Genomic DNA, 15,846 nt, shown 5'->3' with positions numbered 1-15,846 from the left:
CACACACACACACACACACACACACACAAACAGCAGACTCCACTGATGGCTATGGGCCCATGACTATAAGTGCTTTTCTTCCACAGAAACGCTTAAACAGCACTCAGCTGAGCTCTTCTCAAAGCTCCTCTTTTAAAAATGTGTAGAGTAGGTTACGCCTTTAACTGAAAATAGTAGACTCAACGCAAGTCTATAAATAGTTATTTTTGTGTGTCATACGTTTAAGAATGATTTGACAGGTTCCTTTCAGATGTTATGATACCGAGCTAAAAACAGCCGAAATCAGAGCAGAATCAGACAATAGGACGCTGAGAATGCAGGCTGTGTGACGAAGTGGCTGATTTGAGGTCAGTTTAAAACTCTCTCTGGGGATGTCAAGAAACTCAACGACTGATCAGATCAAATGAAGATTCCTCATATCTCTCTCTCTTTCTCTCTCTCTTTGTGGGGCAGTAAAATTTCACCTGGAGACACCTGATGCAGTTGTGCTTTAAATAGTGGCAAAAAGATGAGGCAGTGTTTCCCCCAAGAACTTTCTTTTAGGCGGCACAAGAATCTTATTTTGAAGACAAATGAAGCCAAACCAGTTTATCAGTATCTGGCACACATGTTCCAGTCCCAAGTTAACAGTTCTAATGACGTACGCTCATGTTCCTTATTAGAGCTCAACATATAGAACACCAGTGAGGTCATATAAACAATGTTGAAGCCAATGACAGATGTGTCCAATTAGCTTGGTTATCATGGCTAGCCTGGTTCTCTCTACCTTGGAGTGAGAGACAAAGGGTTAACACCTCCCCTGCCTGCCATAATCTGCAGCCCTTTACCTGACCCTGTGGGAGCCCCGTGCAGGCTAGCCTTTAGCCTAGCATAGCCTCTGGAACTATAAACCCATAATAGGTTAGCGTCCAGGGGCAGATTGGCCATTTGGCAAATGTCAGATGGTTTTCGCGCATTTTTTCCGTTATTCTACTCTATAATGAGCCTTTGGCTGATCAGTGGGCAATGGCCCTACCAAGATGGGCCTGCCTGGTTTTCTGAGAGGCTGAGCTGAGGTCATGTTAACTCACATTCAAAGTCAAACGCAGTATGAGCAAAGGGAACTGCTCTGACCTTGTCATTATACTAGTAAACAAACTGAAAGGGTGCATATAAACGGAGAAAGAGCACATTCTACATTGTCACCTCACTCAAAACGTCCTATTTTTGGGGCGACTAAAACCATGGTTTGGTCAAACTATAAAGTGCATTATCCTCATGATTCCTGTAATGAAAGTGTCTGCCCTTGTGCCTGTGCTCTCGATGTCCCTCTGCTCAGGCTGAAATTTCAGGCGGTCTTTTCAAACAGCTCTTACACTAAAAGGGCACTATCATAATTTTCACCGTATTATTCCAACTGCATGTGTGGAAATATATATAAAACACAGACAAATCACATGTGTTGACTGCACTGGGACTTTAATATCAATAACACAACTAGATTTTAGATTAAAGGAAGGAATAGTGGAATAGAAATCTGATGATGTTTATAACGTGTACATTTCAGAGGTAGAAAGCCTTACGATTGTATCTGAGTATCCAGACTAGGTCTTCATACCAAACAGATCATTTAATAGCCAAAGCAACCACACAGACAGTGAACTGTAAAGGATGCCAACCAGATAGAGAGCAGACTCTCTTTAACCATCCAAGAAGCAGTGTGTCTCAGACATAGGGCCATGTGGGTTACGGGCGAATCCATTGTAAGGGCACAAACCAATCATTATTCAATAGATTCTGAAGATATTGTGTCAGGTCTGCTCACCTTTATAATAATGAGAACCTCTCTTACTATATAACGAAAACAAAATATTTGACATGTATTAAACATATATGGATGTTACAGGCCTATTTGTCTATTCATTCTAATGCATAGGCTTCATCCCCATGTGTTTCATGCATGGGCTCTTTTGCTGATCAGGCCTGAGCCTGTCTTTTGTGTATGTATGTGCATAGAAACCACCACAATACACCACCAGGCTATCTTTATTTTGCTCAATGAAAAGACACTGCCTATGCTTTTAAATGTGGCGAAATTGAATAGCCTATATTTCTGTACATAGACCACTAGTCAAAAGAACTAGCTTGTTATAGGTGAAAATATGATATTGCCGAATTATCTGTGAAATGCGTAAAAAGGAGATGATTCAACAAAAACATAAACAACATGAGAATAGCGGGATGTCTCCAATAGCAACGCGTACCAAAGGCATTTGTCTCTCTGCACATAGCGGAGCTCCATCACCACCGTCACCATAATAAATAACACCACCACTGTGTAGGCTACCTGTGTGGGGCTGGAACTGGCTCTAGTCCTGGTGCTGATGACATCGTGGGAGATTTGACTGTGGTTGTGCATGCTGTAGAGCAGACGGAGCGGGACCGTGTCCTCCTTCTCCGCGAACCTGCTCGCATCACGAACAGCCTTCGCCTGCGACAAGGCGTCTCCTGCACAGGGAGGAAACAGCGATGTTTAAGACTGCGATAGCCATCCTGGCGCAAAAAACACAGCTACAAGCGCCTATACCAAAACATAAATCAATGTGAAATAGCACTGCAATGGTTTTGGAATATCTTTCCTCAAATAGTGACAGATTCCCTTTCATAAGGTTACATTAAATGCATATTTTAGAGGTTGTTTACGTTGGGGATTCAGGCTCCCTCTCTGGCAGCATAATAACATGGAATGTGATGCTGTTGCTATTCGGATCTATTCCAATAAAATACATCGCAATATTTGTTGTCATAAATACATTACCATTTCGAGGCATATGATTGCTGGAATGAACGATGCACATCAGTTCATAGACGCACAAAAGGGAAATCCACCATCGCCGATACATCGTCATCAGTTCTTCTTCATCAATGGACAGAAAGAGGGACAAAAAAAAAGCGATATCCTAAAACGGATTTGGGCACCTCTCTCTTCGCTAGAGGAGGTTCGGGGTTGAGAAGCACAGATGAAAGCGCGCGCTGGTCGTCTGCTTAGCGCAGTCTCTTGTGCTGGTGGCCATCGGGGTGCTCTTGCTGCCCCTGCATTGAGACGCTCACGCTGCTGTTTCTACGCCAAGTGCATCTGAGCGCATCTGAGTCTCTATGGAACACAGAGCGGAGAGGGAGGAGAGGTAAGAGGAAGGGAGGAGAGGGGACACATTAAAGCACATCAATATCCAGTAGCTCACTGCAGAAGCGCCTCATGCGTAAACATGCGAGGAGAACAGCGATTGCCAAGATGGGATGTCGGGAACTGTAGTGTGCACGCTCGATCTCCATACAGACCTAGACTACCTTCTGACCGCTTCTGCGCATAATCATAGAAGGGCACAATCACTGAAGGGCACGGTCAAGATAAACAATCTGTAATACTGCTATGTTGTGTAATAACAGCCCATCATGCTCTTTCTATACTATATTCTCAGTTGCTGTATAATTAGCCCAACCCACAGCCAGATGACGCTATTATTCCTTTTACGTCATCTGCGTCCACCTGTAATGTGCCCAGCCGTCTATACACTGGTCTCCCCCTGCGACCGGCTCATACATAAAACATCCTCCGTTCAGGCTGCAAAGGCATCAGTTTCCTCCTAAAATCGGTTTAATTGCCCTTCAGTCTAACAAAACATGAAAATATAAGTACTATTTGAATAAAACACAATTTTCCACTACCATGCTGGAGTGGCTAATGCTACTTCCTGATGTTGCGCATTGTGTTTTGCCATGGATAAACTACTGTAAGCAGGTCCCCTACAAGCATACACATACACCAGAAATCATCACAACTTGATCATGTATTAAACCCCTTTAGGCCTATAGCGCATTTTAGGAGCAATCCAGAGCTAATAACATTCACAAGTGACATATTTGGTCCCCCAAAAAAACCTCTAGGCCAATTGATATTTTTATTCAAGATGATTCTACAACCCAGGGGAATACAGTGCAAGAGGCATCACTACAGTCCCTGGTTCGATTCCAGACTGTATCACATCCGGCCGTGATTGGGAGTCCCATAGGGTGCATAGGGTGGCGTACAATTGGCCCAGCGTCGTAGGTCGTCACTGTAAATAAGAATTTGTTCTTAACGGACTTACCTAGTTAAATAAAAATACATTTAAAAAAGGTCCCCAAGAACACAGTGGCCTACATCATTCTTAAATGGAAGAAGTTTGGAACCACCAAGACTCTTCCTTGAGCTGGCCACCCGGCCAAACTGAGCAATCGTGGGAGAAGGTAGGGAGGGAGGTGCAGCGACAGATTAACCTCTGTCACTGACAGAGCTCCAGAGTTCCTCTGTGGAGATGGGAAAACTTTCCAGAAGGACAACTATCTCTGCAGCACTCCACCAAATCAGGCCTTTATGGTAGTGGCCAAACAGAAGCCATTCCGTAGTGAAAAGCACACAGCCCGCTTGGAGTATTCCAAAGGGCACCTAAAGGACTCTCCGACCATGAGAAACAAGATTCTCTGGTCTGATGAAACCAGGATTGAACTCTTTGGCCTGACTAGTCAGGATCGAGGGAACGATTAACGTAGAAAATTACAGAGAGATCCTTGATGAAAACCTGCTCCAGAGCGCTTAGGATCTCAGACTGGGGCAAAGGGTCACCTTCCAACAGAACAACAACCCTAAGCACACAGCCAAGACAACGCATGAGTGGCTTCGGGACAAGTCTCTGAATGTCCTTGAGTGGCCCAAACAGAGCCTGGACTTGAACCCGATCGAACATCTCTGGAGAGACCTGAAAATAGCTGTGCAGCGACGCTCCCCATTCAACCTGACAGAGCTTGAGAGGATCTGCAGAGAAGAATGGGAGAAACTCCCCAAATACAGGTGTGCCAAGTTTGTAGCGTCATACCCAAGAAGACTCAAGGCTGTATTTGCTGCCAAAGGTGCTTCAACAAAGTACTGAGTAAAGGGTCTGAATACTTAAAAAAAATACATTTGCAAAAATGTCTAAAAAGCTGTTTTTGCTTTGTCATTATGGGGTATTGTGTGTAGATTGAGGGAAAAAAACAATTTAATGTCAGAGCGGTTTAGGTAGTCTTTCATTTATCAAACAGACGTCACGTAGATACCTTTTTCACCTATACAATAGGTACGGAAATGTAATGACAATTCAATAGAAGACCTTCGGTTGTATCCCTTTTTATTTTATTTTTTAAATGTACAATACCACATACCAAAAACACAACCATGCAGTTCCTCTGGACACCAGAACACATGCAGGCGTTGTACAGGACTGAGGATAGTGCTCCAGCCTGTTCTCCAGATAAAACCAGTCATGGTAAAAAAGCCAGGTAGACTAAAAGCTGCCATGGTTAAATCAACACAACAGTGTTGCGCCACCACCCTCCCAACCTGAAGAGAACTATTCCCTTTATAGAAGTCATAGGTTTAAAGAGCCACAGTCAATGGGTTCCCAAATAGATCTGCTATGTCACTCAATGAAACTGTCATACAATAAGTTCATACAGTGAGTCCGTAACAAGTTAGTGCTCATATTGGGAAGATTCTGGGTCACCCAAACCCCCCCCACTCTCCTCTAGCTGGGGAAGGCCTGGAACTCCCAGTCTATGTACTCACTGGAGTTGAACAGCTGGGAAAGCCTCTGAACTCACACTCCATTTCCTCACTGGAGTGGAACAGCTGCCAGAGGTTCAGCAGAGAGCTGCTGGGAACATTGCTCGGTTTTTCCTGCTCCTGAGCAGTCTGCTGCTTCTCAACTTTCCTTCTCTTCCGTCTGTAATCCCTGACCCTCCTCTGTAACGTCCTGGCAGGAGGAGGGGTGTGTGTCTCCGTGTCACCTGCCTCGAGCTCCGAAACACCCACAGTATTCCCGGGAAGAGTATCCCCAGCCAACGTATCATGACTCAGTTCACTCTCCTCTAAAGCTCTGAGCTTGTGGTGTTCTGAAGGCCCTGCCACCTCGTGCTGACTGGAATCGAAATTCACACGTCCAGCTGGATCGCCACATTGTAAATCATCTGTGTGACTAAATGAAGAGTGGCCATCTTTGTCTGTGTGAGTTCTCTGGCCCTGATGGGAAAGTCTGGGGTTGGCGACAGAGTCATGGGTAGAAGGGTCTATTTCTGCATTAGACACAGGTGTCTGACTCAGCCCAGCCCTCTGGGGGTGCTTGCGCGGGGATCCCTGTCGGCAGCGTTGTTTGCAGGACAGGGATCTGTGCTTGGGCTGGGGTCTGTCTGGGACGTAAGAGCACCTCTTCTCCCCCTCGTGGGTGCTGTGGGGAACAGGGGCTCCTCGGCTGTGCTTCCGAGGCTGTTCCAAGGGTTTTTCCACACTCTGGGAGAGAGGGTGCTCCACTGTAGTAGACCAGAGGGACATTAATCCCCCCTTCAGCTCTTTGGTTTCCACACCTCCCTCCTTCTGTATGCTGGGTCCAGGAACACACAACAGGGAGGTTATGCTGTACTTTGACCTGTGGGAACAAAAAATTACTTAGAGATGTGGTGATCAGCACAGCATAGAAAATCAGGGGTGAAAAAAAAAAACAGGCAATCTGCAAAATGTTTCACACAACATTGCATTTGTTTTCCTAACAAACATGTGACTGAACAGCATTCAATATATGTGTGTTTACTTTTGATTTGGGTATATTTTGCTCCTGTGTGGACAATTGGTAGCGCATGGTGCTTGCAACGCCAGGGTTGTGGGTTCCATTCCCACGGGGAATTTAGAAAATGTATGCACTCACTACTGTAAGTCGCTCTGGATAAGAACGCCTGCTAAATGACTAAAATGTAAAAATGTAAGACTACTGCACCTTGTGGTTGGAGTTTGTGTTGTTTTGACGTGACTGAAGTTGAAGGGCAGTGTGGTGATGAGCCTGTCCACCACCAGGTACTCATCACTTCTGGAGAAGGCCTTGTGCTGCTCACTCTGCAGGTGCTGCAGAATACAGACACAAGTCAAGCATTACCACAACGTCTGCTACCACTACATCAAGTACAGAAGGCCTTTTGTACATGATTAGGTCCTCGTTATAAACACGTGTTAACTGTGTTTACATACATTAAACAGATGTATTCTAACTCACAGCTTTGATGTTGTTGTATTTGAGCGTGCAGCACTCGCAGTAGCCTCCACGTTTCTTCTCCCTGTTCCTCCTGGCCGGGTCCTGCCCCCTCTCCTCACTGGCTGACACTCTCGCCCCTCGGTTCCTGAGACACCTATAGGTCAGTAAGTAATAGCCAGGTCAGAGTTCAATCACATATAGTTGCCTAGCAACCAAGACTTAGCAGTTAGTCCCGGAGGGTGCTAAGCAATACATAACCGTTTCCTGCTGTAGCAATCCCCATCAACAACAGTAGGAAAATCTGGATGTTTTGGTGAATCAGGTAAAACACAAATGCCAAGACATGGGAATATACTGCCACACTGCTTCTTCTGTAATTGGTGGATTTTCTTTATGTTCACAACAAGAAAGGTTAAGAAAGGTGAGGCGTTTAGTGAATGAGACTCCATACCCGTGCTCTTTAGGTCTCTTCCCAGAGTGTTCCTGGTCCTCTACATAGAAGGGACTGCAGGGGGGAGCTGACGTTAGGTTAAACTCTGGCATGTTCGGCATGGCCAGATAAATTGGACGGTAATGTCTGGCAGAGAGACATAAGATAGATGCTATATTACATGCTCAAACACTAACAAAATGACAATAAGAATTGCCTTAATATGTCAATACTACAGACATCGGAGTCTGTCATCTCTTTTATAGACCCACCTGCTGGAGTCCACTACCTTTACAAAGGGTTTACGGATCCTTCCACCTGAGCAAAACACAGAACAAAGCATTAGAGACAGTGCCTATGTCTGGGTAAAATAACTTCTCATAATGATATACAGGAGGACGGCTCATAATAATGGCTGGACGGAGCAAATGGAATGGCATCCAACACATGGGCTCCCGAGTGGCGCAGCGGTCGAAGGCACTGCATCTCAGTGCTAGAGGCGTCACTGCAGACCCTGTTTCGAGTCCAGGCTGTATCACAACCGGCCGTGTTTGGGAGTCCCATAGGGCGGCGCACAATTGGCCCAGCGACATCCGGGGTAGGCCATCATTGTAAATAAGAATTTGTTCTTAACTGACTTGCCTAGTTAAATAAATCAAATAAAAAATGTATTTGATACCATTCCACAGATTCTGCTCCAGCCATTACCACAAGCCCGTCCTCCCCAATTAAGGTGCCACCGACCTCCTGTGAGTACCAGTGTTATTGTACAACCAACATCAACCTTAATCTACTGAGATGATATACGTAGAAGGTTTTAGAAGTTCTCTATAACAATAACACAGTGATGAAGCGGTAAACAGACAACAGAGTCACATGCAACAGGACATTATTTACCCTTATACTTCTGGAAGGCTGGATTTCCTACAGGTTCTCCTTTGGCCTACATTAGTAAGGAATAACACACAAGACTCATGTAAGTGATATGTTATTCCAGGAAATAACTGTCAAAATATAAATCCAGAAACATGACTTACACTTTTCTTGACAGCAGCTGTGGTTGCGGTTGGCTTTTCAGCAGTATACTTAACATTCCTTTTCTTCTTTTCCATATAAGCTATTACATCTGGAATTTAAGGAAATTCAAGAAAATATTTTTTTTACATATGAAAGTATCATTGTCATAATAAGCATTATGTCAACATTTCTTATCAAACAAATGAATAGACATGTTACCATCAATGTACAGGATTTTCACTCCCCACTCCAGAGCATTGGACAGGATCTCGTTGACCTGTATTCTCACCTACAGGGTAAAAACAAATAAACATCTTAATTAACCAAAGAACTGAAATCCAAAGTATCTCCTGAAGTATGAACAAACATTTCGATCCAAAGTGCAAACTTTCCTGAAGTTCCTGACGCCTATCAGTCGGAAACAATAAAAGTAACATGTAGCATTAGGTTGGAAATAGCTTGCCAAACTCATTAGTGAGGATCTTAACAAACCTGCTCTTTTACAACTCTCTTCACAAAAGACTTGCCCCTGCTTATGACCACCTGTCAAGAGAAATAGGGAGAGATGGATAAATATATATATGGATAGCTTCAGTTATACAGCATATCATGGAAAATGATCCCACTGAGATACAGATACCAGTGACAGACACAGAGAGGAATAGTTGTCTCACCATGTCTGCCTGGCCCTGGGAGCTTCCTTTGAGGCTGTCTCTGTGGCTGCCGGGACGGGGGCGAGGGTGGGGGGAGCTGTGCCCAGAGTCAGGGCTTGGGACAAGTGAGTCGCGGCCATGACAATGCACATACCTGGCCTCTCTCTTATTAGACACCAGGTACTTGATCTCCTTGCTGAAGAACTTCTCTACCGTCTGAGAGAGGGGACAGAGACACAGGGTCAGACGCAAGAGGGGGCGGTCTGTGCATATTTGTAAACAACAGCTGGTGCACGAAATCTAAGGAAGTCTCTAGATTTTGCTCGCCTGAAGTAGAGTATATTGTGATAAATTGCAGGCCACACTACTTGCCTAGAGTATTTTTCAGCCATACTTTTCGTGGCTGTTTATTTACCACCACAGACAGATGCTGGCACTAAGACCGCACTCAGTCAGCTGTATAAGGAAATAAGCAAACAGGAAACCACTCACCCAGAAGCAGCGCTCCTAGTGGCCGGAGACTTTAATATAGGTTAACTTAAATCAGTTCTACCAAATTTCTATTAACATGTTAAATGATCACCTGTACTCCACACACAGAAACGCGTACAAAGCTCTCCCTCGCCCTCCATTTGGTAAATCTGACCACAACTCTATCCTCCTGATTCCTGCTTACAAGCAAAAATTAAAGCAGGAAGCACCAGTGACTCGGTCTATAAAAAAAGTGGTCCGATGAAGCAGATGCTAAACTACAGGACTGTTTTGCTATCACAGACTGGAACATGTTCCGGGATTCTTCCGATGGCATTGAGGAGTACACCACATCAGTCACTGGCTTTATCAATAAGTGCATCGAGGACGTCGTCCCCAGTGACTGTATGTACATACTTGAGGTCGACCGATTAATCGGAATGGCCGATTAATTAGGGCCGATTTCAAGTTTTCAGAACAACCGGAAATCGTCATTTTTTTGTTGTTGACACCTTTATTTAACTAGACAAAACAGTTAAGAACACATTCTTATTTTCAATGACGGCTAGGAATGGTGGGTTAAGCGCCTTGTTCAGGGGCAGAACGACAGATTTTTACCTTGTCAGCTCGGGGATTCAATCTTGCAACCTTACGGTTAACTAGTCCAACGCTCTAACCACCTGCCTCACGAGGAGCACGCCTGTTACGCGAATGCAGTAAGAAGCAAAGCTAAGTTGCTAGCTAGCATTAAACTTATCTGATAAAAAACAATCAATCAATCAATCATAATCACTAGTTAACTACACATGGTTGATGATATTACTAGTTTATCTAGCGTGTCCTGCGTTGCATATAATCGATGCGGTGCGCATTCGCGAAAAAGGACTGTCGTTGCTCCAACGTGTACCTAACCATAAACATCAATGCCTTTCTTAAAATCAATACACAGAAGTATACATTTTTTTAAACCTGCATATTTAGCTAAAACAAATCCAGGTTAGCAGGCAATATTAACCAGGTGAAATTGTGTCACTTCTCTTGCGTTCATTGCACGCAGAGTCAGGGTACATGCAACAGTTTGGGCCGCCTGGCTCGTTGCGAACTAATTTGCCAGAATTTTACGTAATTATGACATGACATTGAAGGTTGTGCAATGTAACAGGAATATTTAGACTTATGGATGCCACCCGTTCCGAACGGTTCCGTATTTCACTGAAAGAATAAACGTTTTGTTTTCGAGATGATAGTTTCCGGATTCGACCATATTAATGACCTAAGGCTCGTATTTCTCTGTGTTATTATGTTATAATTAAGTCTATGATTTGATAGAGCAGTCTGACTGAGCGATGGTAGGCAGCAGCAGGCTCGTAAGCATTCATTCAAACGGCACTTTTGTGCGTTTTGCCAGCAGCTCTTCGCAATGCTTCAAGCATTGCGCTGTTTATGACTTCAAGCCTATCAACTCCCGAGAATAGGCTGGTGTAACCGATGTGAAATGCCTAGCTAGTTAGCAGGGTGCACGCTAATAGCGTTTCAAACGTCACTCGCTCTGAGACTTGGAGTGGTTGTTCCCCTTGCTCTGCATGGGTAACGCTGCTTCGAGGGTGGCTGTTGTCGATGTGTTCCTGGTTCGAGCCCAGGTAGGAGCGAGGAGAGGGACGGAAGCTATACTGTTACACTGGCAATACTAAAGTGCCTATAAGAACATCCAATAGTCAAAGGTATATGAAATACAAATCGTATAGAGAGAAATAGTCCTATAATAACTACAACCTAAAACTTCTTACCTGGGAATATTGAAGACTCATGTTAAAAGGAACCACCAGCTTTCATATGTTCTCATGTTCTGAGCAAGGAACTTAAACGTTAGCTTTCTTATATGGCACATATTGCACTTTTACTTTCTTCTCCAACACTTTGTTTTTCATTATTTCAACCAAATAGAACATTTTTCATTATTTATTTGAGGCTACATTTATTTTATTGATGTATTATATTAAGTTAAAATAAGTGTTCATTCAGTATTGTTGTAATTGTCATTATTACAAATAAAAAAAATAAAAAATTGGCATAACCGGTATCGGCTTTTTTTGGTCCTCCAATAATCGGTATCGGCGTTGAAAAATCATAATCGGTCGACCTCTAGTACATACCCCAACCAGAAGCCATGGATTACAGGCAACATTCGCAATGAGCTAAAGGGTAGAGCTGCCGCTTTCAAGGTGCGGGACTCTAACCCAGAAGCTTACAAGAAATCCTGCTATGCCCTGCGACGAACCATCAGGCAAAGCGTCAATACAGGGCTAAGATTGAATGATACTACACCGGCTCCGACGCTCATCTTATGTGGCAGGGCTTGCAAACTATTACAGACTACAAAGGGAAGCACAGCCGCGAGCTGCCCAGTGACACAAGCCTACCAGACGAGCTAAATCACTTCTATGCTTGGGTCGAGGAAAACAACACTAAGGCATGCATGAGAGCATCAGCTGTTCCGGACGACTGTGTGAACACGCTCTCCGTAGCCGACGTGAGTAAGACCTTTAAACAGGTCAACATACACAAGGCTGCGGGGCCAGACGGATTACCAGGACGTGTGCTCCGGGCATGTGCTGACCAACTGGCAAGTGTCTTCACTGACATTTTCAACATGTCCCTGACTGAGTCTGTAATACCAACATGTTTCACAAAGGCAACCTGCCTAAATTACCACAGACCCGTAGCACTCATGTCCGTAGCCATGAAGTGCTTTGAAAGGTTGGTAATGGCTCACATCAACACCATTATCCCAGAAACCCTAGACCCACTCCAATTTGCATACCGTCCAAACAGATCCACAGATGATGCAATCTCTATTGCACTCCACACTGCCCTTTCCCACCTGTACAAAAGGAACACTTATGTGAGAATGCTGTTCATTGACTACAGATTAGCGTTCAACACCATAGTGCCCTCAAAGCTCATCACTAAGCTAAGGATCCTGGGACTAAACACCTCCCTCTGCAACTGGATCCTGGACTTCCTGATGGGCCGCCCCAGGTGGTGAGGGTAGGTAGCAACACATCTGCCACGCTGATCCTCAACACTGGAGCTACACAGGGGTGCGTGCTCAGTCCCCTCCTGTACTTCCTGTTCACCCACGACTGCATGGCCAGGCACGACTCCAACACCATCATTAAGTTTGCAGACGACACAGCAGTGGTAGGCCTGATCACCGACAACGATGAGACAGCCTATAGGGAGGAGGTCAGAGATCTGGCCGGGTGGTGCCAGAATAACAACCTATCCCTCAACGTAACCAAGACTAAGGAGATGATTGTGGACTACAGGAAAAGGAGGACCGAGCACGCCCCCATTCTCATCGACGGGGCTGTAGTGGAGCAAGTTGAGAGCTTCAAGTTCCTTGGTGTCCACATCAACAACAAACTAGAATGGTCCAAACACACCAAAACAGTTGTGAAGAGGGCACGACAAAACCTATTCCCCCTCAGGAAACTGAAAAGATTTGGCATGGGTCCTCAGATCCTCAAAAGGTTCTACAGCTGCACCACCGAGAGCATCCTAACTGGTTGCATCACTGCCTGGTATGGCAATTGCTCGGCCTCTGACCGCAAGGCACTACAGAGGGTAGTGCGTACGGCCCAGTACATCACTGGGGCTAAGCTGCCTGCCATCCAGGACCTCTACACCAGGCGGTGTCAGAGGAAGGCCCTAATTGTCAAAGACCCCAGCCACCCCAGTCATAGACTGTTCTCTCCGTACCGGAGTGCCAAGTCTAGGACAAAAAGGCTTCTCAACAGTTTTTACCCCCAAGCCATAAGACTCCTGAACTGGTTATCAAATGGCTACCCGGACTATATGCATTGTGTGCCCCCCCAACACCTCTTTTTACGCTGGTGCTACCGTACTCTCTGTTTATCATATATGCATAGTCACTTTAACTATACATTCATGTACATACTACCTCAACTGGGCCAACCAACTAGTGTTCCCACACATTGGCTAACCGGGCTATCTTCATTGTGTCCCGCTACCCACCACCCACTCTTTTACGCTACTGCTACTCTCTGTTCATCATATATGTATAGTCACTTTAACCAAATCTACATGTACATACTACCTCAATCAGCCTGACTAACCGGTGTCTGTATGTAGCCTCGCTACTTTTATAGCCTCGCTACTGTATATAGCCTGTCTTTTTACTGTTGTTTTATTTCTTTACTTACCTATTGTTCACCTAACACCTTTTTTGCACTATTGGTTAGAACCTGTAAGTAAGCATTTCACTGTAAGGTCTACACCTGTTGTATTCGGCGCACGTGACAAATAAACTTTGATTTGGGGGAGAATACACAAGGTCCATCCTGGGCCAGAGTATTAATCAAATACAGTATTTAAAACGGTGGTGAAAAGAGAGAAATGACAGCGGGCAGCAGTGCAAGGGGCTTCCGGGCCTCTATGAGGACCCCACATGCACAATCTTGCACAACGTTTTGAGCTGCTGCACTTCGGAAGGAGATATAGGCCCCACTGTTCAGCAAGAATAGGAGCAGGTTGTGCTTGATTGCGTCAGCTATCAGGTTGCTGAACAGTGGGACATAGGACAGATGCAGGCCCAATACATGGTCGGACAGTTAAGCCGCAGACTTTAAATATGTGTGACTTGAGTACTAACTTTCCAATGTTTTCCGTACTACATGTATTATAGTGTAGTGTTTGTATGCTGACTTCACAAAATGAATTTCTATGTAAATGGACAATAACTCACTGTATGTATATTGTATCAATATGAGTCAACCAGAGAGAACTCCGGTAACAAGACAGAAGCAATCACTAGAAGAGTTATGTTCCAAAAGACTGAAAGCCACTTCCCCTCCACAGTAAGTAGACAGTAGCCACATTGGTGTGAAAGGCAGCAAGTTGTCATTTCACTTCAAAATGGTCCATGATCAGCAGTATGTCAACACAACACCTTATTAACAATTCACACAACCTGTCAATTTGAATGCCCTATCTCGCTGGCTCAGGAATGATTATCCCCTTTTGTTAAAGGCAGGCAAGCTGATAACTGTATCATCCACATTCAATGTGCTATAATACTTTACAGTCTGTCATTATGTCAAATGCTAACAGATGTAAACAAATATTCACTTACCCCTCCAAACCGTTTGATATCATTCTCTAATGTCTCTGCTCTTCTGTTTGATGGCAAATCTAAGTAGAATAGTTTCCCAGTGAAATACTTTTTTTGGGCAGGATAAGATTCACATGGTGGTTTGGCATGGCTCTTCGATGCTGACTTGTGCCCCTTATCAGCGAGTTTGGGGTCTGAAAAAGTAGCAAAGTTAGTTTCAATTTTTGACGGAACTTTCTTGAAGATAAGGCTCATCAACAAATGTAGTAATAACGTTCGCTAGTTACATGTTAAAAAATATCCCTTACCTTGTAAACGGGGTTTTGTAGACTTTTGGGTGCGTCTAGATTTCATCTTATTCAATATAATTTGAGAGGAGAATAGAATATCCTTGTATTCTCCTGTGTTGTAAGCAATAGACATGTTTACAAACTGAGTTAATGGATGCTAACGTTAACCGTTGTAACGTTATCTAGCTAAACTGCATAAAATCGTTAGCTTTAAAAAATAAAACCAAAATAAGTTTAAGGAGTAACGTTAATGTAAATATTGACATAGTTAGAGAAGTTTAAAAAGAAAAATAGGACTTCAAAGAAAACGAACAGACCCTAGCTAGCACAAGCAAACAACAAACCCGTACCACGGCAATTTAAACTTTGTTTTTACAGCCTGTTTTTTAAACTACAGGGAGTGGAATCTGCCAGCTAACTAACGTTAGCTAATAAGTAACGTTAGCTTGCTAACTCACTGGCTAAAAGTTCATATATACCTGTGGTCTTGTAAAACAATATATTTCCGTAAATTGACATTTGTTACAACCGATTTTCACAAAAGTTCAGTAGTATCTTTAAATTGTTTTGGTTCCGCTAAGATTACTTTGTTGCCATAATATTTTGTTGTGCCATAGACGTTCTATGTTCTTTCCCGCTTCGAAAAATCCCGTCATTCCAAAAAGGGGGTGTTGTTGCTGAAAGTTATCATTGCTTTCGAATGCGATGTTTCCACATATTTTTTCTGGCTTTTTTAAAAGTAAAAATTGATCAAGCAAGTAACTGATGACTTTATCCT

At 44.0% G+C, this 15,846-nt stretch overlaps 2 protein-coding genes across 5 annotated transcripts in view; both read right to left on the bottom strand.

Moving 5' to 3' along the window:
• The window catches only part of LOC139573207 (disintegrin and metalloproteinase domain-containing protein 22-like), a 105,837-nt gene extending 102,399 nt beyond the window's left edge, over nucleotides 1–3,438 (bottom strand). The window contains exons 1-3 of one of the 3 annotated variants that reach the window (XM_071396410.1): nucleotides 3,319–3,438; nucleotides 2,798–3,133; nucleotides 2,327–2,487 (exon numbers count right to left, since the gene is read on the bottom strand). In XM_071396410.1, coding sequence (XP_071252511.1) covers nucleotides 2,327–2,487; nucleotides 2,798–2,888 — 252 coding nt within the window. In that variant the 5' untranslated portion in view covers nucleotides 2,889–3,133; nucleotides 3,319–3,438. Of the gene's footprint in view, nucleotides 1–2,326; nucleotides 2,488–2,797 lie in introns of all 3 variants that reach the window. The other 2 variants (XM_071396408.1, XM_071396411.1) reach the window with 2 other exon arrangements.
• A 1,728-nt stretch (nucleotides 3,439–5,166) lies between these two features.
• Nucleotides 5,167–15,834, bottom strand: LOC139573203 (protein DBF4 homolog A-like). 2 transcript variants are annotated; one of them, XM_071396405.1, is made up of 13 exons: nucleotides 15,548–15,834; nucleotides 15,087–15,179; nucleotides 14,800–14,972; nucleotides 9,195–9,389; nucleotides 9,013–9,063; nucleotides 8,740–8,809; nucleotides 8,541–8,629; nucleotides 8,401–8,446; nucleotides 7,776–7,821; nucleotides 7,525–7,650; nucleotides 7,095–7,218; nucleotides 6,822–6,946; nucleotides 5,167–6,476 (listed from the first exon to the last, which is right to left on the bottom strand). In XM_071396405.1, exons 1-13 carry the CDS (start codon nucleotides 15,585–15,587, stop codon nucleotides 5,609–5,611), a joined length of 2,046 nt encoding a protein of 681 aa, XP_071252506.1. In that variant the 5' UTR covers nucleotides 15,588–15,834; the 3' UTR covers nucleotides 5,167–5,608. The 2 variants fall into 2 exon arrangements, with proteins under 2 accessions (XP_071252506.1, XP_071252505.1); XM_071396404.1 differs by having other exon boundaries at nucleotides 7,095–7,227; nucleotides 15,548–15,831.
• Nucleotides 15,835–15,846: the final 12 nt, after the last annotated feature.

The sequence above is a fragment of the Salvelinus alpinus genome, chromosome 4 (genome assembly GCF_045679555.1).
Source record: "Salvelinus alpinus chromosome 4, SLU_Salpinus.1, whole genome shotgun sequence".
Classification (NCBI taxonomy): domain Eukaryota; kingdom Metazoa; phylum Chordata; class Actinopteri; order Salmoniformes; family Salmonidae; genus Salvelinus; species Salvelinus alpinus.
This window is presented reverse-complemented; position numbering and strand designations above follow the sequence as displayed.